Below are 22953 nucleotides of genomic sequence, written 5' to 3' on the forward strand. Positions count from 1 at the left end.
AGGGGACACGGGTTCAAGCCCTGGTCCAGGAAGATCTCACATGCCACGGAGCAACTAAGCCTGTGCGCCACAACTACTGAGCCTGCGCTCTAGAGCCCACAAGCCACACCTGTTGAAGCCCACGTGCTACAGTTACTGAGCCCGTGTGCCGAGAGCCTGTGCTCCGCAGCAAGAGAAGCCACTGCAATGAGAAGCCCGCGCACCGCAAGGAAGAGTAGCCCCTGCTCGCCGTAACTAGAGAAAGCCCGCGTGCAGCAATGGAGACCCAGTGCAGCCAAAAATAAATAAATTAATTAATTAAAATAAATACATGTTGCCTTAAGTATTCATGCATTCTCCCTAAAGGCGCTCTCTCTCTCTCTCTCTCTTTCTCTCTCTCTCGTTTCTGTAGTTCAGCCTCCTGATTTTTTAAAATATAATTATTTGACTAGGTAATATATTCACATGGTTCAAAAATCTAAAAATTACATAATGCAGTCTTGCATGTACCCTGTTCCCCATGTGCCTAGGATCCACCCCTCCCTCAAAGAAACCACTTTTATCCACTTCTTGGCATTGTTCCAGAGTTTCTTTATGCAAATATAAGCAAATACAAATGTATTTATTTTATTTTTCTTTATACACAAAAATAAGCACACTATTTGCATTGTTCTGTACCTCACTTGTTTCACTTACTGGTGTATACTGTATCTTTTCATGTAAGTGCAAAGAGAGCTTCATTATTCTTTTCTGCAGTTGCAAGTAATGCAGTGTATGTGTACCCCAACTTATTAACAACTCCCCTATTGATGGGTTCTTAGTTGTTTCGATACTTTTGCTATTATTAATATTAATGCAGTGAATAACCTTGCCATGAGTCACTTCGCATGTGTGCAAGTATATCTGTGGGATAAGTTGCCAGAAAGATTGCTGGGCCAAGGGTCTATGTATTTGTAATTTTAATACGTAGTGCCAAACTTCCCTCCCAAGAGGCTCTCCTATTTCTGTTCCCACCAGCAATGTATATGCATGCATGTTTTCCCGAAGCCTCACCTACAGAGTGTTTTAATAAATTTTAGCATTTTTGTCAATTTGTTAGGGGAAAAATGTTATCTCATGTTAACTTTCATTTGAAATGCTTTTATCATCTCTGAGGTTGAATATCTTCTCATGTTTCAGAGCCATTTATATTTCCTTCTCCTTGAACTGTCTGTCATGTTATTTGTCCATTTTTCGAGTACTTATTGATCTTATCAGTTTTTAACCTTTATATTGCTTGATTCATTCATTAAGTATTTGAGTGTCTACTGTGTGCTAAAGCATTGTTCTGGGTATTGAGGATACATTAGTGAACAATGAACGAAATAGACAAAAATCTCTGCCCTTATGAGCGTATTCTAGCCCAAGGGCAGTCTGTGACACCTGTTAAACTGTAGGAGCCCAGCTGCCTGTGGAGGAGGAGTGAGGGCGCAGATCACATTGCACATTGCATCTAACACACTGCTTCCTTGAAGTCCCTGTCCCCTCAACTCCCAGGGAGCACCTACCAGTCTACCAGGAGGCAAATGCAGAGTACAGCTCAACTCAAGCTGGAGACTGCTGGTATAATCTTTATGTGTTCTTATCAGAACAATTTTGATAATTCATTGTGAACAATATTGTTAATGGGTCAGTTTTTTTAAAAAACAGGAAACCAGCATCCTTTAATATACAGGCTTTTTTTCCTGAGAGGAAAAAAAAGTACTTTGAGTAGGATCCTTTCTTATGTGAGAATTGTTTCGTTGGACTCTGTCATTTTTTGCCTCTTTCCTACAAAGCTATCTAGTTTTTTTTCTAAAAAGATGAACCAATATGGGGATAAAATCTATGCAACATGTAATGTCTTTCCTCTGATCTAAAACTTAATGTCTGCATAACTGATTTTGAGTATGAATCATGCTCTTGGGTTCCTAGCTGAGAGCTGTAGTGCGTGATTGTGATCAAAGTGACAGCTTTATTTATAGATGTATCTCTACTTTGCCTAACTGATTTTTAGCCTTATTCCACAGAAAATACCATTAACTTTTAAGAGAAAAAGAAGCTAACCAATATATATTATTGCAGAATAAAAAAGGGCCTTTTAAATTTTACTGATTATGAAATCAGTTTCAGTGTTTAAAAAAACTTGTTAGGAAATACCAAAAAAGAAAATATATATTAAAAAACCCCACAGTTCTTCTGCCCAGATTCAGTAACTGTTAACGTTTTGGTGAATTTCTTTAGACAATCAGAAACATTGATTGAACACCTTCTCTGCTCACTCACTGCCAGGAACAAAACAGAGCCAGACAGATGTGGGTCTTGTTCTTTGAGTTTTACAGGCAAGCCTGGAAGAGGGCCGTGAGATTGCAGGTTGCATGTGCTGGCAGAGGGGAACACCTAACCTGTGGGGCTCCGAGAAGTCCTCCCAGAGGAAGTGACTTAACTGGGACCTGAGGTTTGAGTGAAGCTTTAGTTTGGGTAGGAATGGTGGAGAGAGAGTACTACGTGCAAAGGTGAAACCATGAGGTGAGATCTTGGTGTTCTAAGAAGTGAGAAAAGCCCCGGAGTGGAGAGAACAAGCTGTTGAAGGGCCACAAGCTTTGGGATTTCATAGAGCTCTTAGATTTCTCAGAAGCAGACCTTGAGAGGACTGTTCCTCTACCAAAGGTTTGTTAAGGAAGTGCTCCTGAAGAAACTGGTAAGGAGTGGGGAAGATAAGGGAGTGGGGAACGCACTGTAGGGAAGGGAAGAAATCAGGCAAGGATGCAAAGTCCTGTGAAATCCCAGTCAGCCTGGAGGCACAGTTGCCCGGGAGCTGGGCTCTGATGTTCCTACCTGTCTGTCTTGGGCTGTGGGCTGGGGGAGTAGGAAGGGGAGATGGAAGTCTTCCAGGCACATGCCACTCTCAGGATGAAGAGGAGGCTCTGGGAGCCTATGTAGTTCTCTGTAGAAGGCTGCAGGTGGGAGCCCTTAGGAGCAAGCCCGCACAACTGGGACATGGGCACCAGACTTACCAGGAGATCTAAGCAGAGCACAGGTAGAGAAAGTCAACTCCAATAAACTGGTAAACATAATGGTATAAACATAATGGTATTGATAATAAAAGAGAACTGATATAGGGTTCTCAGATTAGTTACTTTGCTACCAACATCATTTTTCATCACTATCATTTCATAAAAGAAACCCCAGTTTATACTGAGAAATTAGCATGCTCAGAATCTCGAATAAAGAGCGGTTGGCAACTTACGTGTATATGTGTGCATATCTTTATATGTACCAATGTATTCTTTATTTTTCACATTTAATCATGGAAAGCTCTATCACACACTGTGGTTTAGGAACCACTGGACTGTACTGCCTATTACTTTAATTAATTGCATACTGTTTTATTTCTCCCTTAGGAGTTAGCAAATAAGAGAGTGTGTTGGAGTAGCTCAGGAATTTATGGGAAATGAACTTGTCCCAGAACATTTAAAATTTAAAAGCAATCTTTCTCCATTTTGTCTGATTGCATTTCTTTGTTCAGTGAGTGAGGTAGGAAAGCTACAGGTAGTTCTGTAAGATCTCAAAGTCGTCTGATTTCGGGCCTAGTGCTCTACTAGGAGAAAAGAAAAACGGTAGTATAGAGTGTCATGGTTCTGAGTATAAGATCTTAACAGATGCTTGTGTAAGAGTCAGAAAAAAGGCTAGTGCAGGGTTACACATGGGAAAGAGAGACAGAAAAGAGGAGGAAGAGAATGACAAATTGAGGTCATATTAAGGAAGCTGACTGGAATGAAGCTATTTGGGGATAAAATTTAGTGGTATGGATATTTTTTTTTTTGAGTGTTGAAAGCATTTTCACTACAGAATATTGAAGTTAAGAAGGCAGGGAGGAAGAAAGTGGCCGTCACAGAAAGAATTTTTTGCCAAAGGAAGTTGCTTAAGCAATGATTTCACGAATTGGTCATAGTCTGGTCCCCTTGACTTTGTGAGTCAAGAAGCATGATTTTTTCATTTAAGTCAGAAATGATCAGACCCTTTATCGGTTAGTTCTTTTTAAAGCAGATGCCACTTTGTTAGTTACAATTAGAGACAGGCTGGGAAGCAGGGAGTGAGTAGGTATACCTATTAGAGTACTTAATTTTATTCTAGTTTGTTTTCCTATTCTATCCCTTCACTTTCAGCAGGTAAAATGGAACAGTGTTGGCAAGAGAACTTTCTTTTTGCTGGTTACTAGTTGTGCTTACTAACCAGGAGGAATTTTGGTTATAGGGAAGCTCTTTGCATCCATGTGCCTGGCTTCCAACCTGAATATGTTAGAAAACTTGCTTTTTCCGGTTTCTATCGATGAACATCTCTCTTCCTCTCTTGTCTACCTGCTGCTTCCTGGGAGCCCTAGAGAGATGTTCTCAGTGAGTAACAACAGGTCAACAGTTACAGAGACAGAGTGCTTTGTGTCCAAGCACTGGACATATAGTAGGCATTCAGTGCAATCAACAGAAGGAGAAATAAGTGGGCTGGTAAAGAGAATGCTGGTTACTAACCCAGAATTAAGGGCTCCAAGTGCAGACAAAGTGCAGCCTGATAGGGATTCCATGCCAAATTTTGCGCATGATACTGTAGATTTAAAATACTTACAAAGGACATTAGTGTTTGTCAGATTTGTCCAGTAGATGAATACGGTGTGTGGGCATATATAGTCAGCACATAAATGTGCAGACTACAAAGGCCATGACTTAAAGCAGTTTAATCTCATCAACACTGTTCTGGGTCTAGAGGATTAAGAGTCAGGGCTATCTCATGGAAAATTGTGTGTGTGTGTGTGTGTGTACACACATGCACGCACACGTGCATTTGCTTGTATTTGCTTATTTTCACTGACTAGCTTTTTAAATTCTGGCATTAATTTTCTAGAATAAAAAGAGATTGGCATAGGAAATATAGCCATTATTTTATAATAAACTTAAGTGGAATATGTAAAAATATTGAATCACTATGTCACACACCTGAAACTATTCTAATATTGTAAATCAACCATACTATAATTAAAAAAAAAGATTGACATATTCTGTTGTTGGGTAAAGTAGATATCTTTCTCTTTCTAACTTTAAAATAATATATTCTAGTTCTATTAGAATTTTAAACAAAAACACCTAAATACAGATACCCCCAAATCAATTTGTTTTGGTCTCAGAGTTAATTTAATTCAACTGGCCACAGATCTATAAAATAATTTTTCCATCTTTTTACCACTTTTCTTTATTACTTCTTAGGCTATCAAGAAAAATCAAAATAAAATATAAATAAACTAATGATACTTGAATTTTTTTATGTTTAGACATTTAAAACTATTTTTAATAACTGATAAGGTTTGATATTTTTCAACTTTAAGTATGCTATCATATTTAAACATATATGTATAACTAAATATATAAAGTTTATGCTATATAAAGTCAGAAGCAAAAATGATGCTAACATAGCATTAAACATTTAAACATGCTAGAAATGTTAAGGAAGTCGTTTTAAAGCATCATCTTAACCTTGTCCTTTCTGCAAGGTAGAGAGAGAGAGAGGACTTTAGTGGATTAATACATTATTACGGTAGAATATTTCTGCTCTAATCAGTGCTTGGCAAGGGACCTGGCAGAGGTGATTCCTATATTACATTTTCAGTGTTTCTGTTAAGGCTCATAAAAACTTCTAATTGAAGCTAAACAATAAGATAGGCTGGTTTAGTCCACATGTGTTGTGAACCAGTACAGGCAGTTATTTCACAGGGTCCTGAGTGGTCCTTGTTTCGTGGACATGAGACATTCCTCCAGCATCATTTCATGTCATTTTCCAGCAGCAACAAAAGGATGAGTAAAACCACAGTTTGAATTTTCTAATACCTTCCACCATTTACCCCAGCATTCTTGGAAATGTACTGTCCAAAACTAGGAATGCGTTTTCCCACGAACATTGTTTTAAATGTTTCGTACTTCTGTTCCTGTATGGCTATAGCTCTATTTAACTGTGGATTTTCAGTAGAGTGTTCAAATCAATTCCATTGTTAGAAACCCTAAAGATTTTTGCATTTAGGCTTTAGGGGCACTTCTTAGGTCTAGGCTGGCATTCCAAATTTGCTTTTCTGCCTTGTCACAGAAAGTGAGAAGATGCCCAGCTAGCTTTCCTTTCCTCCTCAAATCTGCCGCAACCTGCTCTGTTCCTTAGAACTCTTCCCCTGCCTCCCAAGATTGGATGTAGAGAGGGACCAGTCTCTCCATTCCTACTTTCAGGTTGTCTCTGAATACAAATACTCACAGGTTCTTTATATGTTTGATGGGTTTTATTCCTAGTTTTCAGGAGAGAAGTAGCAAATCTAACAAATATGGGGTGACTATAAGGGTTCTGTTAACTGCAAAAGTCCTACTGTTATGGTTAATGATGTTTACTGGAATCCCGTTGAGTTTCTGCCTTATGCTTTTATTCCTAAACGTAGAAATTAACCAAACTTCCCTTCTCCTGAGAGTGGTGCTATATGCCTTTCTTGCCCCCATCTTGGCCTAAAGACCATTATGGTACTTGTATGTCGATGACTTCTATAGTCTCAGCTCAGATTTCTCCCCTGAGTTTCATACTCTTTTGTCTATTTCAGTTCCCTAAATGCCTTGCTGTAATCAGTTTTTACCTGGATCTCAATAGGCCATTGGCTTATCAAGAAAAAGAGGGAGAGGACTCAAATCAATAAAATTAGAAATGAAAATGAAGAAGTTACAATGGACACTGCAGAAATAAAAAGCATCATAAGAGACTACTACAAGCAATTGTATGCCAATCAAATGGACAACCTGAAAGAAATGGACAAATTCTTAGAAAAGTATAACCTTCCAAGACTGAACCAGGAAGAAATAGAAAATATGAACAGACCAATCACAAGTAATGAAATTGAAACTGTGATTAAAAATATTACAACAAACAAAAGATCAGGAGCAGATGGCTTCACAGGCTAATTCTATCAAACATTTAGAGAAGAGCTAACACCCATCCTTCTCAAAGTCTTCCAAAAAACTGTGGAGGAAGGAACACTCCCAAACTCATTCTATGAGGCCACCATCACCCTGATACCAAAACCAGGCAAAGATGGTACAAAAAAACAAAATTACAGACCAATATCACTGATGAATATAGATGCAAAAATCCTCAACAAATACTAACAAAGAGAATCCAACAACACATTAAAAGGATAATACACCATGATCAAGTGGGATTTATCCCAGGGATGCAAGGATTCTTCAATATACGCAAATCAGTCAATGTGATACACAATATTAACAAATTGAAGAATAAAAACCATATGATCATCTCAATAGATGCAGAAAAAGCTTTTGACAAAATTCAATACCCATTTATGACAAAAACTCTCCAGAAAGTGGGCACAGAGGGAACCTACCTCAACATAATAAAGGCCATATACGACAAACCCCCAGCAAACATCATTCTCAATGGTGAAAAACTGAAAGCTTTCCTCTAAGATCAGGATCAAGTCAAGGATGTCCACTCTCACCACTGTTATTAAACATAGTTTGGGAAGTCCTAGCCACGGCAGTCAGAGAAGAAAAAGAAATAATAGGAATACAAATTGGAAAAGAAGAAGTAAAACTGTCACTGTTTGCAGATGACATGATAGTATACACAGATAATCCTAAAGATGCCACCAGAAAACTACTAGAGCTAATAAATGAATTTGGTAAAGTAGCAGGATACAAAATTAATGCACAGAAATCTCTTGCATTCCTATACACTAACAACGAAATATCAGAAAGAGAAATGAAGGAAACAATCCCATTCACCATTGCAATGAAAAGAATAAAATACCTAGGAATAAACCTACCTAAGGAGGGAGAAGACCTGTACTCAGAAAACTATAAGACACTGATGAAAGAAATCAAAGATGACACAAATGGAGAGATATACCTTGTTCTTGGATTGGAAGAATCAGTATTGTGAAAATGACTATAGTACCCAAAGCAATCTACAGATTCAGTGCAATCCCTATCAAATTACCAATGACATTTTTTACAGAACTAGAACAAAAAAATCTTAAAATTTGTATGGAGACACAGAAGACGCTGAATAGCGAAAGCAATCTTGAGGGAAAAAAATGGAGCTGGAGGAATCAGACTCCCTGACTTCAGATTATACTACAAAGCTACAGTAATCAAGACAATATGGTACTGGCACAAAAACAGAAATATAGATCAATGGAACAGGATAGAAAGCCCAGAGATAAACCCACACAGCTATGGTCAACTAATCTATGACAAAGGAGGCAGGGATATACAATGGAGAAAAGACAGCCTCTTCAGTAAGTGGTGCTGGGAAAACTGTGGACAGCTACATGTAAAAGAATGAAATTAGAACGCTCCCTAACACCATACACAAAAATAAACTCAAAATGGATTAAAGACCTGAATGTAAGACTGGACACTATAAAACTCTTAGAGGAAAACATAGGAAGAACACTCTTTGTCATAAATCACAGCAAGATCTTTTTTGATCCACCTCCTAGAGTAATGGAAATAAAAACAAAAATAAACAAATGGGACCTGATGAAACTTAAAACTTGTAAAGCAAAGGAAACTACAAACAAGACCAAAAGACAGCCCTCAGAATGGGAGAAAATATTTGCAAAGGAATCAACAGACAAAGGATTAATCTCCAAAATATCTAAACAGCTCATGCAGCTCAATATTAAAAAAACAAACAACCCAATCCAAAAATGGGCAGAAGACCTAAATAGACATTTCTCCAAAGAAGACATACAGATGGCCAAGAAGCATATGAAAAGCTACTCAACATCATTAATTATTGGAGAAATGCAAATCAAAACTACAATGAGGTTATCACCTCACACCGATTAGTATGGGCATCATCAGAAAATCTTCAAACAACAAATGCTGGAGAGGGTGTGGAGAAAAGGGAACCCTCTTACACTGTTGGTGGGAATGTAAATTGATACAGCCACTGTGGCGAACAGTATGGAGGTTCCTTAAGAAACTGAAAACAGAATTACCATATGACTCAGCAATCCCACTATTGGGCATATACCCAGAGAAAACCATAATTCAGAAAGACCCATGCACCCCAATGTTCATTGCAGCAGTGTTTACAATAGCCAGGTCCTGGAAGCAACCTAAATGCCCATCGACAGATGAACGGATAAAGAAGATGTGTTGCATATATACAACGGAATATTACTCAGCCATAAAAAGGAATGAAATTGGGTCATTTGTAGAGACGTGGATGGACCTAGAGACTGTCATACAGAGTGAAGTAAGTTAGAAAGAGAAAAACAAATGTATATTAACGCATATATGTGGAATCTAGGAAAATGGTACAGATGAACCGGTTTGCAAGGCAGAAATAGAGACACAGACATAGAGAACAAACATATGGACACCAAGGGGGAGAAGCGGGGAGGAGAGGGGGTGGTGGTGGTGGTATGAATTGGGCGATTGGGATTGACATATATACACTAATATGTATAAAGTAGATAACTAATAAGAACCTGCTGTATCAAAAAAATAAAATTCATAAAAAGTAAATAGGCCATTCGGGCAATGAAATGAACTGACAATATATTGGAGGGGAAAAAGGTTGATATGATTAATAAGCATATGAAAACATTTTAAGTGTTATTAGTAGTCAGTGAATTATAAATTATGTCACAGAGACCTGGGTCACTGTGAAATTAGAGATTATTTTTAAAAATAAAGAGTGCTTTCAGTGGTCATTCTTATATATTGTTGGCATAAGCTTCTTTGAAAGCAGTTTGTAGTATGTATTGGGAGACTTAAAAATGTTCTTAATCTCTGACATAAAATCTTTATGTAAAAGTTCTGCTAGCTAAAGTAAATAAATAGAAATAGAAGTATTTATTGAAGTATTTTTGTCTGTGTTTTTAATTTTCTCTGTTATATTAGAAAACAATATTAGAGAAATGGTTATTTATGCCATATATTGGAGAATATTATATATCTAATGATGCTATGTTACAAAGAATCTTTAAATAATTTTGGAAACTAATTTTTTAAGAAGACCTATATAAAGACATGGAATATGCGTTAGGCCTTGAAGAAAAGATGGGCAGATAATTGTAGGTTAGGCATTTCATTGGGAGGGGAAGACAACATGAGCAAACACCTTCGTGTGGAAATAAGTTTATTATCTGGAAAGTAATGATTAACCTGGCTGAAAAGTAGAAGTTCATTTTGAAGGAATAGGAGAAAATGTTATTCACCTGTTACGTGTTAGCTACTTGCTAGGTACTGAGGATACAAGGATGACTAAAAGATGACAATAATGGAAACTTAGGAGAAGGGCATATATGAGACAATTTCATGAAAACTCTGATAAAATTTAATGACTGGATAAAAGAAAATCAAAGAAAATGATAGTTTTGGGACTTCCCTGGTGGTCCAGTGGTTAAGACTCCGCACGCTTCCAGCGCAAGGGACACGGGTTTGATCCCTGGTGGGGGGATCTAAGATTCCACATGCCGTGTGCTGTGGCCAAAGAAAAATATAATGAAAGTTTTGAATTTGTATGGCACCAGTAACAGAAACAGAGAAGGAGACCTTCGTGAGGCAAGGTGAGAAGTTTAGTTTCCACAGTTGGTTTAGGGTATGCACACAGGAGTGCTTTCTACTGTGTGCGTTAATACTTCGTGTTTATTACTTTATCTGTAAAACTGAGTGTTGTTCATGTACCGCTGACTACCTATTCCAGTTTTGAACTTACCAAAGTGAAATCTGCCAAAAACGACTTTCTAGGGAGTTGTAAAAATAATTTAAGTAGTAAAAATATCTTAAGTAATAAGGTCTATGGCATTTAGGTTTAAAATTATTTTCATGTCCTGGAAACAATTCTTGGTTTGATCCTATCCACCTTGTTGAATGCTTTTGCTTCACACTGTAACGTATTGGGCTGGGCCCCTAACGTTAAGGTAACAGTAAATCTCATTCTAAACTGTATTATAGGGAAGTTTCTTTCTTTGGCAGATGGGAGATTCTTTGGTCAGAGAAACCTACGAAGGTGAATGCTTCCCAGGCTCGCCAGTTTAAACCTTGTATTAAGCAGATAAATTTTCCCACAAATCTTATACGGCTGGAAGTAAATAGTTCTCTTCTGGATTATTACACTGAATTAGATGCCGTTGTATTACATGGTACAAAGGACAAGCCAGTGCTTTCTCTCAAGACTTCACTTATTGATATGAATGATCTAGAAGATGACTATGAAGAAAAGAATGGATGTGGAATGGACAATCTGAACAAAAAGTTTAGCAGTATTGCCCTCAGGGAAGGGACAAGTAATGGATATTTTGATAAACTACCTTATGAGGTAAGCCAAAGATATTCAGTAGCAATATTGGACCTACTATCATTTTAAAATGTTTAGATGTTAATGTTTATTTTGCTAGATGTCAGAGAAATCGGAGCATTAGCAAGGTATACATAATCTGATGTATTGTGTATCTTGATTTTGGAAAGACTAGACAAAATTGTGTTCAGTAACTTCGCCACCTTTGTTTTGGATTTGACTTTAGTGATTCTGGATAAACTATTAAATATAGGTTATTTTATCACTGATTAACAATAACCAAAATACATAAAGCAATGATAAATTACACTCCACTTTAATTCATAATTACACAGTGTTAATATGGGCAATATGTGCTTAACTTGATACTGGTTATATTAAAGATGATTTGCTATGAAAAATAAGAGTATTAAGACTGTGAGAGAAATGCTTATTCTGTTTAATAGTGCGCAGTTTCTCCAAGTGTCATATACTCTTCTATACTAACTCTATTCTATATTCTAACTAGCTATGATTTTTGGTCTAGGCAGGTATAGAGTGCCTTTCACCTAAAGTCTTGTTTTCAGTGTGTCACTGCAGGGGTGTTTCCAGGGTATATTTAGCACTCCTGGCTCCCAGGCATCGAATGCCATTAGCACACCCCCTGGGGTGGGAGTAGGGCCAGGCATTCCTTCCCCTGCTGAGAAGAGCTGTGTGTGGTTAAAAATAATATAATCAGATCTTTTAAAGAAAAATTTTATAAATTTAAACTTTAACCAGTTCAACTATCCCCCTTCCACACTGGTGGGTATTTCAGGTTTCATTGTAATAATACAAGTAGCTTAACTTGCATGGAACAATAAGGTAGCCTCTTGAGTGCCTAACAGGAGCTATAATGCCTGTTCAACATTTCACAATTCTAATGCTATGGTACATCCTGTGAAGTAGCTAAAGTTGCCACATAAAGATAAATTTAAGGATCTAAGGTAATTCAGTCAGTAAGCCATGGAACCAGGATCCAGCCCAGGCCTTCTAGGTCAAGTCTTGTGTTATGGAAGGAAGCTTCATAGGTGGACAAGACACCCTGGCCCTTAGAGGGAGGAGGGAGGAAAGATGGAGGAGCAGCTGAGCTGGGAGAGAGGAGCGTGGGATGTTGACAATGTTGTTCCCTGGGGCTTCAAGGAGGGTCTGTCCTGGCAGCAATGGCAGCAGCTCATCTGGAGAAAGCTCACTTCCTTGATTCTTACCCGTTTCCTAAAACTACAGTATAGAGATTTAAATTCAGCAAATGTATTTTAAAGAGTTTGTTGAATTTTATCCAGACCTGGTAAAATGCTTAACATGTCACATTCAAATGAATAACGGGAACTTCAGGCAAAGGGAAGAGAGTGTCCAAAGGTGAGAAGAAGTGAAACTGTGTGACCTGTTTGGGAACTCCAGTATTTCACTGTGGCTGGAATAGGATTTGATAGCAGAAGCTGCAAGAGATGAACTTGGACACAGGCTCAGGGCTGCCTCGGTGCATCACTCCATAGGCCACCATCACACAGATGACAGTGATTGGGACATCCCAGCCCTGGCAGTGCACAGCCCACCCTGCCACGTTGTAGAGGGCTCTGTGGGTTTTACCGAGAGGTTTGCATTTTCTCTCTTCAGCCAGTGGTCTTCAGGCTGCTGTGTCTCTCCTGTACACCGCAGAATCATTTGAGGGGAGTCATAGAGACCTTAGATTTTATAAATCATTTACTTTTGGTAAAAAATTAGAACAAATCCAAGATAATACCTATAATAATTTCACACTCACTTTCTTGTGTTCTCTGAATTCTTCATATGCTTTTTTTAGTGGGAGAAAAAGATGTGGAATAATAGCATTCCAGAAATTATCCATAATATGCAGGCATTTTTGCACATGCTTTGTCCCACAGTGAGAATGATTGCCCAGGTGTTTGGCCTCATGTAAAGCTTGTTTTTCGTATGTGTCATGGTATGAAGAAGATTGTGAACCTTTTCTGTAGTCAGTAGGGAAACATTGAAAGTTTTATTTACTTTAAAAGAAGAATAACAAAATGAGATTTCTTTCTTAGATTATTCTGTTGGTAAATGAAGAATAGACCAAAAGGAGGTCAAGGTGGGAAGCAGGGATACCAGTCGAGGAGCTACTGCAGAAATGTAGGCAAGAAGTTATGAAGCTCTGGGTACTGGAAAGTTTGGAAAGGAGGTAAGCCGGAGAAGTATTCTAGAGATGCAGAAGGTAGAAATCAAAGTAACTATTGAATGTGGACATGAAGCAGAGCATCACAAGGACTTTTAGGCTTCTGGTTGAAATGACCTGGTGGATGGATATGCCATTAATCATAAACCAGTGGGTGAAGGTGGAAGGGTGCATTGACTTGGAGGTGCCTGTGATTCATCAAAGCCAACTTCTCTGATTGAGAAGTTGACAGTAGGCAGTTGCTCTTTGAGTTTGAAACGCAGGAGGAAGGTCTGAGTTTACATTTGTGTGAGTCATCTCAGAAGAGGAGAGGGCTACCATGGTAGATGAAACTGACCAGGAAAACTGAGGGTGTGAATAAAGGGCCAAGAATAGAATTCTGGGATTACTAACATCTAAGAGTCCAGGAGAGGAAGACAAGTCAGAAAAGGCACTTGGGACAAGAATGAGATTGTCTTAAAAACGATAGGAAGCTAAAGAGGTATAGAGAACAGAAAATGGGTGTGGTCGGCCATACCGCTGCAGAGAGCTCAGTGACAAGTGCCCACTGGTTTTGGTCATCGGGAGATCTCTGATAATCCTTTACCAGTATCAGTTCAATGGAACTATGACCATAGGGTGAGAGATGAGAAAAACCTTACCATATCTGGTTAAGGCATCAAGGAGCGGGGAAGAAGCAGAGACAAAAAGTGCTCTCTGAGCATAAGCAGAAAAATATTTCTATTAATATCCACCAATCATGGGCAAGACTGTCCACCAATAGTGAATAATACTTGGCATCCTAACACTCCACCCCTTCGTGTCACACTCAATAAGGCATATCAAAATGAGGAAGAGTATGAAATTATTATAGATATTATTTGCTCTAATTTATCTTTTAAAAGGAGAAAAGACGAGTGGCAGAAGATGTAGCAGGGTGGGAAGGTTTCTGTTTGTGATGCAAGCTGGGAGAGATTTCACTATGCTTTTATGCTGTAGGGAAGGAGCCAATAAAGAGTAAAGGCTTCCAGTACATGCAAGGGGTTTAATCAATACAACAAAATCACATAGACGAAACCGAGAGATAGAATCAGTCGTCCTGAAGGACATTAATTAGTCATGATGAAAGCAGTACAATGCATAAAGAGTTGATGCTGCAAAACACTGAATGATCTCACAGTGAGTAAAAAGAGAAACTCTTTTTTTAAAAGTTGCCTAAATTATATAATCCAAGTTATTTAAAGGAAAAAAAAACCCCACATTTAAATATGTCAAGTGACATAATGTTTCCTTAGTTGAAAATAATTGTATTATGAGTGGAGTGTGTTTTGAGGGCAGATCAGCTGTGTTTTGAGACATACAACATCCTACATACAACATGGTGTCAAATGGTACTTTAGGCTAGGATACCCCCATATAAAAACATCTTCTGACAGACACTAGATACTAGATGAGTAATAATTAATGGGTATTATCTTGTGGGCCTAAAACCTGTTATCTTTTGCTTAATCAGAATCCAAAAGTGCTTTTTCACATGCCAATGTCATGGTCTCAATAACTTCATTATTCTTCTTCTACTTGGATATTTGCTGAAAATATAATATTAAGGATCAGAAAATGTTTTCACACAATATACATCTTTTAATAATGGTGACTTTGGAATGATGCCAGCAATTGCTGGGAGTTATTTAAATTATAAATCATCTGGAAAAAAGTAAATTATTTATCCTCTGATACATGGATATATTTAACTTTTAATGTCTCTTTGCACTAGCTGCTTAAAAATTTTACTGAAATAGCTTTTAATATTGTAGTTAAAACAACAAATTTTTAATTCATTCTACACATATTTAAGGTCCTACAGTTGCCAAGCCCAGATTCATAGGTTCTTTCAGACATTTAAGAAGTGATCAAATCCTGTATTATTTAAACTCTTTCATAGCATAAAGAAAAGGGAAAGTTTTTAACTTCTTAGTGAAGCTGTTATAATACTCTAGCATATAAAAATAAAATTACAGACCAATTTTACTTCTGCAAACAAAATATAGTGAATAGAATTATTTAAAAATATAATACAGGGGCTTCCCTGGTGGCGCAGTGGTTGAGAGTCCGCCTGCTGATGCAGGGGACACGGGTTCGTGCCCCGGTCCGGGAGGATCCCACATGCCGTGGAGCGGCTGGGCCCGTGAGCCATGGCCGCTGAGCCAGAGCGTCCGGAGCCTGTGCTCCGCAATGGGAGAGGCCACAACAGTGAGAGGCCCGCGTACCGCAAAAAAAAAGAAAAGAAAAGAAAAGAAACTCAACCTTCTCTCTCATCTAAAGATTTTTTTACCATTTAGCAAATATTTGATTTTTTTTTCTTAGTATTTCTTGGTTCAGAATAGGCTATTTAGCAGTGATTCTTTGAAAATTAGTTTAGGAGCCCCCGACTGTTCACCATTAAGAAAAAACAAATCTTGAACTAGTTCAAAGAAACTATTTTAATTAGAGATAAAAATCTTTTTGATTCCTCCTCCTTAATACTTTTTTGTATCTGTTAGCTACTCCCTAGTCACTGCCAGTTGCCTTAAGCAGGCCCCTGATTCCTCTTTCTTGGAATCTACAGTAGCTGCCAGGCGGGTTTCCCTTCCTGCCTCCAGTAGTGCCCCCTGCAATGATCTTTCTAAACCATAAATATGACTCTGTCACTCTGCAGTTACATAAATCCCTTCAAGACTCCTCATTGCTTTCAGAATAAATCCAGGCTCCTCGGTGAGGCTCTCTGTGATCCAGTCCTTACCACTAACTAATCTTTCCTCTCCCCAGTTTTGCCTCTCACTCTTTAAAGCTGAGCCTTGCTGGTCCAAGTCCGCTTTCACTGAGGTTAGGCCTGTGTCTTGTGTCAGGCTCTAGTAGCAGTCTGTGCGTCTATCCAAGCTATTAAAACATATCATCGTACTTACCAGTCCCCACTGGACTCTGGAAACCCTGAAAGTGGGAGCTCTTCTCACCAGTGTTTGACGTGTAGTCGATGTTTAGTAAATGTTAAGTATGTGGAAAATTGTATTATTCAATAGATTACCAAAATATACCTTTGCACTGTAAAAAAAAAAAAAAATAGTCGACAGGAATTGAATATACTTTGAATGCTCTTGAAATGTAATATATATAGCCTTATGTATGTATGGTTACTACTGATTTGGATAATTCTGTTGAATTATTTAGTATGTGAAAGTATTGTTATAAAATGTATGATACTGTTATTCTTTATTAGATCATATCATATGCTTCAAAAAGTGATATTGTTTTTTCAGTCTGGGTGATCTTGGTTTCTCTGTTTTATGTAGCTCATTCAACTGATTCTGAATCATCTGACACTACCAGACCTGTGTAGATTAGCACAGACTTGCAAACTACTGAACCAGCATTGCTGTGATCCTCTGCAGTACATCCACCTCAATCTGCAACCATACTGGGCAAAACTAAATGACACCTCTCTGGAATTTCTGCAGCCTCGCTGTACTCTCGTCCAGTGGCTTAATTTATCTTGGACTGGCAATAGGGGCTTCATCTCTGTTTCAGGATTTAGCAGGTCAGTGCCAAGCCTTGTTGAGGTTATTTAAATCAGCAGGCTATACTTACTATGTAGTAGTTTCGATAATAAAAGTTTGAAATTATATATCATGTACTTTAGATCATGTTCAGAGTGCTTCTGCTGACAAAAGTGGATGAGTTAGTTTCACCACCCTCTTCAGCTAGACTTCACAAGATGGAGGGAAATTATGCCCTTTACCTCATATTTTTTAAATCCCAAGGAACTTTCAACAGAGCTCCTTTTTTTCTTTCTCATATTTTCAGCACAGATGATTAACACATTCTAAAAACTATTTCCAAATCAAAATCTACCTCCCTAATGTGATTTGTCAGAAATGGAAAACAATTTATTATAGAACATTTTTAATTAAATCTTAATTACATGTGCAATACATCACCCAAATTTAGAAGCTCATTTAAACTAATTATGTTGAAAATGCAATTGCATGTTAAATAGGCGACCACACTTGCAGACCTGCCCAGGTGTTTCTGCTCCTTTCTATTTAAGCATTTAGTTTCCTTACTATTAAACGTCACCTGTTAAACATTTGAAAGCTTGCACGAGTACATATTCATTTAGTAATGCCATAGTCATTTTTCTTGTGAAACAAACAAGTGTTTTTCTCCTAACCTTGATGGTTATTCTCATTGTATGTTACAGTATAATCCGTTTCATTAACGAAGAAGTAGACGCTTTGGGGAAATTACCTGTTTGTTTGTTTGTTTGCTTGTTTTTTGCGGTACGCGGGCCTCTCACTCTCGTGGCCTCTCCCGTTGCGGAGCACAGGCTCCGGACGCGCAGGCTCAGCGGCCATGGCTCACGGGCCTAGCCACTCTGTGGCATGTGGGATCTTCCTGGACCGGGGCACGAACCCATGTCCCCTGCATCGGCAGGTGGACTCTCAACCACTGCGTCACCAGGGAAGCCCTACCTGTTATTTTTGATTAACAAATAATCTCCTATCCTGTTTTTTAGAAGCTAAAATGAACTACAGCCCTCCCTGCACATATCCCCAGTGGATACATTCCTGAACAGTGGTTTATGAATTAGAAATCTGTATTTTGAGCTTTGTTCCCCTTGACTTAAAGTATAAAAATAAAGATGCAGTTCCAGAAATAAATATTTGATACCATTAGATTCAGATGAAGTCATGTTTGAAATAGCACCAATGTGTTCAAAATGCTAATATTGATAGTTTATGCATCAAAGTAAAAAATAAACACAAGCAGTAATGGCTTATAGCACATGTTGAAACCATGGATGCACTGAGTTTCTTTCTTTTCTGCCAGAAATAGAGCCAGGGGAAGGGGTTCTTAGATAAAACATGATGGGATTGTGGGTCAGAGTCTAAAGATTTTACAACAGGCTATGTATACAAAATTCTTTTTTTATTATGTAAATTTGCTTAAAAGGGGATATATATATATTATATATATATAGTAGAAAAATTAGGCATTTCTTTTTGGCAGTGTGATTTTGGTAAATTTTTACAGAATCCACATTTTGAAAATTGCTGGATCTTTGACAGCTCTCCAGTGGAACACAAGCTTAGTCCTTTCTACTTCCTTTTGCTGCAGACACACACACTTCATTGGCTAATTTTCCTCGCTATTAATGGGACCAAGAAGAACTGAAGCTAATGATGACTGTGGGTATTGAGAGCATACACTATAGATCATAAACCAAGACTAACTGACTCTGAGAGCAGATAGAACCATTGGTATCAGTAAGCATTATTTTACATTATAAGGACTTCTGGGTGTTTTAACCCCTCATAGCTCTTTTTTCAATGTTTCCCACCATTAGGAACTTACTGTTTGTTTTCACTCTTGGTGTGTAAGGCATTATGGTGAGTGTCGTGGACCATGTAAAGAGATAGATAATATAGTTCCTGCTACAGAAAAGATAAAGATATAAGAATAAACATTTAAACATATCCTTCCTATATTTTATAAATAAAATAACAGGGAGGCAACTAATGAGTTAAAGAAAATATTGGTAATGAATGACTGAAGTCCAGCTTCTTTGCCAAAACGTTGCATATAACCATGGTATAATGAATAAAATGTAGAGATAGTATTAAATCAGTTTTTAAAAACTTTATGTAGCTTCTTCGGGTGCATGAGCAGAAACATAAGTTGTGAGAAGAAAACTTCGCGATGCTATTGTTAGCATTTTAGACATGTGATGGATAAAGATCTTCTTTTATGAGGTTAAAGCTCCAATCTACTTTCTCACCAGCAATTTCTCTTCCATTTTCAGTTCAGCCATTTAGTTGCCATGGGGCTGTTTAAATAATCACAAAAGTACATACATGAATTTAAGTTTTCCATATTTCACAGGAGTATTTCAGCCAGTAAAACCATAAATAAATCTTGATAGCATTCCTTTAAGTATAGTCATTGTTCTCATTAAGAAAATAAAAAGGTTAAATAACAGGGAGAGGGAATCTTTTCTGGGTGGGAGATACTGGAGTTTTGCCTCCTGATTGCCGTTGGCCCCCTTGACCCGACTGTTGAATTGATAGTCATTATGGCTTATAGGCAGCATTCCCAGAATAAACGATAAATATTCATGGCTTGATTATTAATGAATAATCTATGAGTAAGTGTGGTCTATTTATGCTCATTACTGTGAAGAAGACTTACTTGTAATACTTTAAAGAAAAAAAGTACATTTTTAAAATAGAGACCAATGATGATGAGCTTGCTTTTTTTTTTTTAAAGAAGATGTTAGGGGTAGGGGTTTATTAATTAATTAATCTATTTTTGGCTGTGTTGGGTCTTCGTTTCTGTGCGAGGGCTTTCTCTAGTTGTGGCAAACGGGGGCCACTCTTCATCGCGGTGCGCAGGCCCCTCACTATGGCGGCCTCTCTTGTTGCGGAGCACAGGCTCCAGACGCGCAGGCTCAGTAGTTGAGGCTCACGGGCCTAGTTGTTCCGTGGCATATGGGATCCTCCCAGACCAGGGCTCGAACCCGTGTCTCCTGCATTGGCAGGCAGATTCTCAACCACTGCGCCACCAGGGAAGCCCGAGCTTGCTTTTTGAGTAAGTCTTTGGGAAAAGTTTGATATAGTTTATTTTTGTTACCTAAAAACCTTATCTTCACAAGCTGGAATTGTTTCACTGGATCTTAAAGAACTTAGGAATTTATTTTATTCAAAATAACAGGGAAATTGGAATAATAAGAACTTAAAACTTTTAATCAGTTATTAAAATCCTATTCTATCTACAGATTTGTGATTTGTAACTTCAAGTACTGCTCGTTTATATCATTACTCATTAAAATCACATCTACTGTAATTCCACTTTTCTCTTATAATACACTTCCCTAAAGTCTTGGATATGCCTTTGCCTCCCTGCCTGTTGGTGCTCTGAGGCTTAATTATATCATTCTGATGTTCAAAAGTCTTAGGTTCTATTTATTTTTCCTCTATCGTTTTTCTTTAGGTAGTTGCTCAAAATAATCATCTTGAACTCCACCTCAGTTATGTAGAGATTCCTATCCCTCACCCTTCTACTTGTTCCCTTCAGAAAACATTATTGGATGCTTTCTAGATTTAAGAACTTGATGTTTTGACACAGAGCTACAGTTTTATGGAATAGAGAGCTTTTTGCTTATTCATATATGTGTTTATTCAGTTGCCTGCCTGTGTTTTACACTGTTGTCTCTTTTAGATGGTCAATTCCTAGAGATTAAAGACAATTTAAGACTTTCTTTTCTACTTCCTTCTACCATTGCTAGATAGTACCGTACACAGTTAAGCAAGAAGTTTTGTTTTTAATGACTTTATTTTGGATCGGCTATAGTAAATAATGCTCCAGCTATTTGGGATTAAAATTATCTTAAATATACTGTCTTATAAAACTCAAGTGAGGGTCAGCTAACAAAACATGAGATTAGCAATCAGAAGCCGTGGGTATTTATACCTAATTCTCCCCTTTACCTTGATACTTCAGGCAGCTTGTAAGGATTAGTGCCTTTTATTTTGTGATGAATAAACTCAGATTAAATCATTCATTCATGTGATGTTAATTATTTTAGGGTGCAAGTTACCATTTAGTAAATTACTTTTTATGTACTTATATTAATCTGGACAAATGAATTCACCTCATAAAGATAAGCAATTTATTTCTCTCTCCAGAGACTCCATTTCTCGTAGCAAGAGACCTCGTTTGAGATTGTTTATCTGAACTTAGGTCTTCTCTTAATACCCTCAATATCAAGAAATACTTGATGAGAATTCATAACATGGTATGAACAGGCTGCAGGAAGTATACAAGCTATAATTCTCCTTTCAAGTGACCAGTATCACAATTGAAATGAATAAATAGATGACCAAGACAAAAACATGTATGTAATTATGCGTTAAAATAAAACTTTATGAGGAGCATTAAGGAAAGAAACCAGAGTTGTGTTCAGCTAATTAATTGATTCTGCTGCTAATTCTGCCTTCTTGGAATGGAAATATGAAAAAGTAGGTACTGTAGATCTTGTAAGTTTAGGAAGAGAGACTATGGGGATATTGACCAAATAATCTCAGTAAAAATATGCAATATATAAAAAAGAAGAGAGAGAGTCATAAAGGTAGATAAGCATGATCATTATCTTTATTGTGCTTCCAAATTTTTTCATTCATTCAATCAGTTTGGGATGTTTTCTAATCTATTAACAGTTGGCTTTCTGGTGATTTACTTTCTATCTTTAGAAGGGAAAAGTTCATTAATGAGAGCAAAGAGAAAAGAAATGTCAAAGTATTCCAAGTCCAATACCAAAAAGAATTGTAGAACAAAGTGCTTTGCCAAATAATGAAGACCTTCAGGAGATAAGATGCCTCAAGATTTTAAGTTTAAGAGTTAATATACTCAGTTAACTTTTGTAATCTGCAAATAATTTTAGAAGTATCAAATCAAAATAGGATACTCCAGATCTCTGACACCCTACATTCATTTCTAGATTGCTAGCTTATAAATAGTGAAGAACTAGTCATAACTATGATGTATACTCAGAGTAAGGTAAAAATGTTAATTTTGTCATATTTCTTAGGAGTTTGACCCTCTTAAGGGAAAAATTCTCTGAGTCCATAAAACTTAGTTTGTTCCAGAGTAGAGGAAATTGAAATTCTTCAAATGAATTTTCACCATTGGAAGATTTATTCAACAAAGTCATCCAGTGTTTTTTACGTGCCTGACATCATGCTAAGTACTGGGTACACCAAGAATCTGTTTCAATTGCCGAAGGATTTGAGGCACCTTATAAAACTCAATGTAAACGAATCAGTATGTAAGGAAACTGGTTAACAGAAAAATAAATTATGGTTGAGAAATAGGTGAGCCTGAGTTCAGTTCAGTATGAAGAAGGTATGTCATAATGTGGTACACGCTGCCTCCCTTTGAAATAGATCCTGAGTCTGAATATTGAGCACAACATTCAGTGCCACCACCGGATCCAGTGCACCATCCTCTCTTCCCTGAATGTGGTCGTGGTGTCCTGAGGGTCCCCCTGTTTTTACCCCTGTTCTCTTTCAGTCTGTTCTCCACACAGAAACCGGAGTGACTCTGTTAAAAGACAAGCAGGTTGTGCCACACCTCTGCTCAGCACCCTCTGATGAGTGAGGATCCCATCTCCCTCAAAATAAAAGCCAGTCCCTATAGGACACACACTCTGAACTGCCCCTTACCTCTCTGATCTGCTCCCCATGTCCCTCTCACTTTGAGCCTCCTGACACTTCCGTACCCTAGGCATCGTCTGAGCTGTCCTGCCTCAGAGCTGTTGCGCTTGCCCCTCCCTTCGCCTGGAGTGCTGCTTCTCCAGGGAACTGCTTTGCTCACCCCCTCACTTCCTTTGGGTCTTGATTCACCTT

General features: G+C 37.8%; 1 protein-coding gene across 1 annotated transcript in view; it reads left to right on the forward strand.

The window, feature by feature from the left end:
• Positions 1 to 22953, forward strand: part of FBXL4 (F-box and leucine rich repeat protein 4) — a 67356-nt gene that overhangs the window by 17061 nt on the left and 27342 nt on the right. Inside the window, exons 4-5 of the mRNA XM_060030210.1 lie at positions 11025 to 11367; positions 16843 to 17087. Of these exons, the coding sequence (XP_059886193.1) occupies positions 11025 to 11367; positions 16843 to 17087 (588 nt within the window). The remainder of the gene's footprint in view (positions 1 to 11024; positions 11368 to 16842; positions 17088 to 22953) is intronic.

Source organism: Delphinus delphis, chromosome 14, assembly GCF_949987515.2.
Source record: "Delphinus delphis chromosome 14, mDelDel1.2, whole genome shotgun sequence".
Taxonomy (NCBI): Eukaryota; Metazoa; Chordata; class Mammalia; order Artiodactyla; family Delphinidae; genus Delphinus; species Delphinus delphis.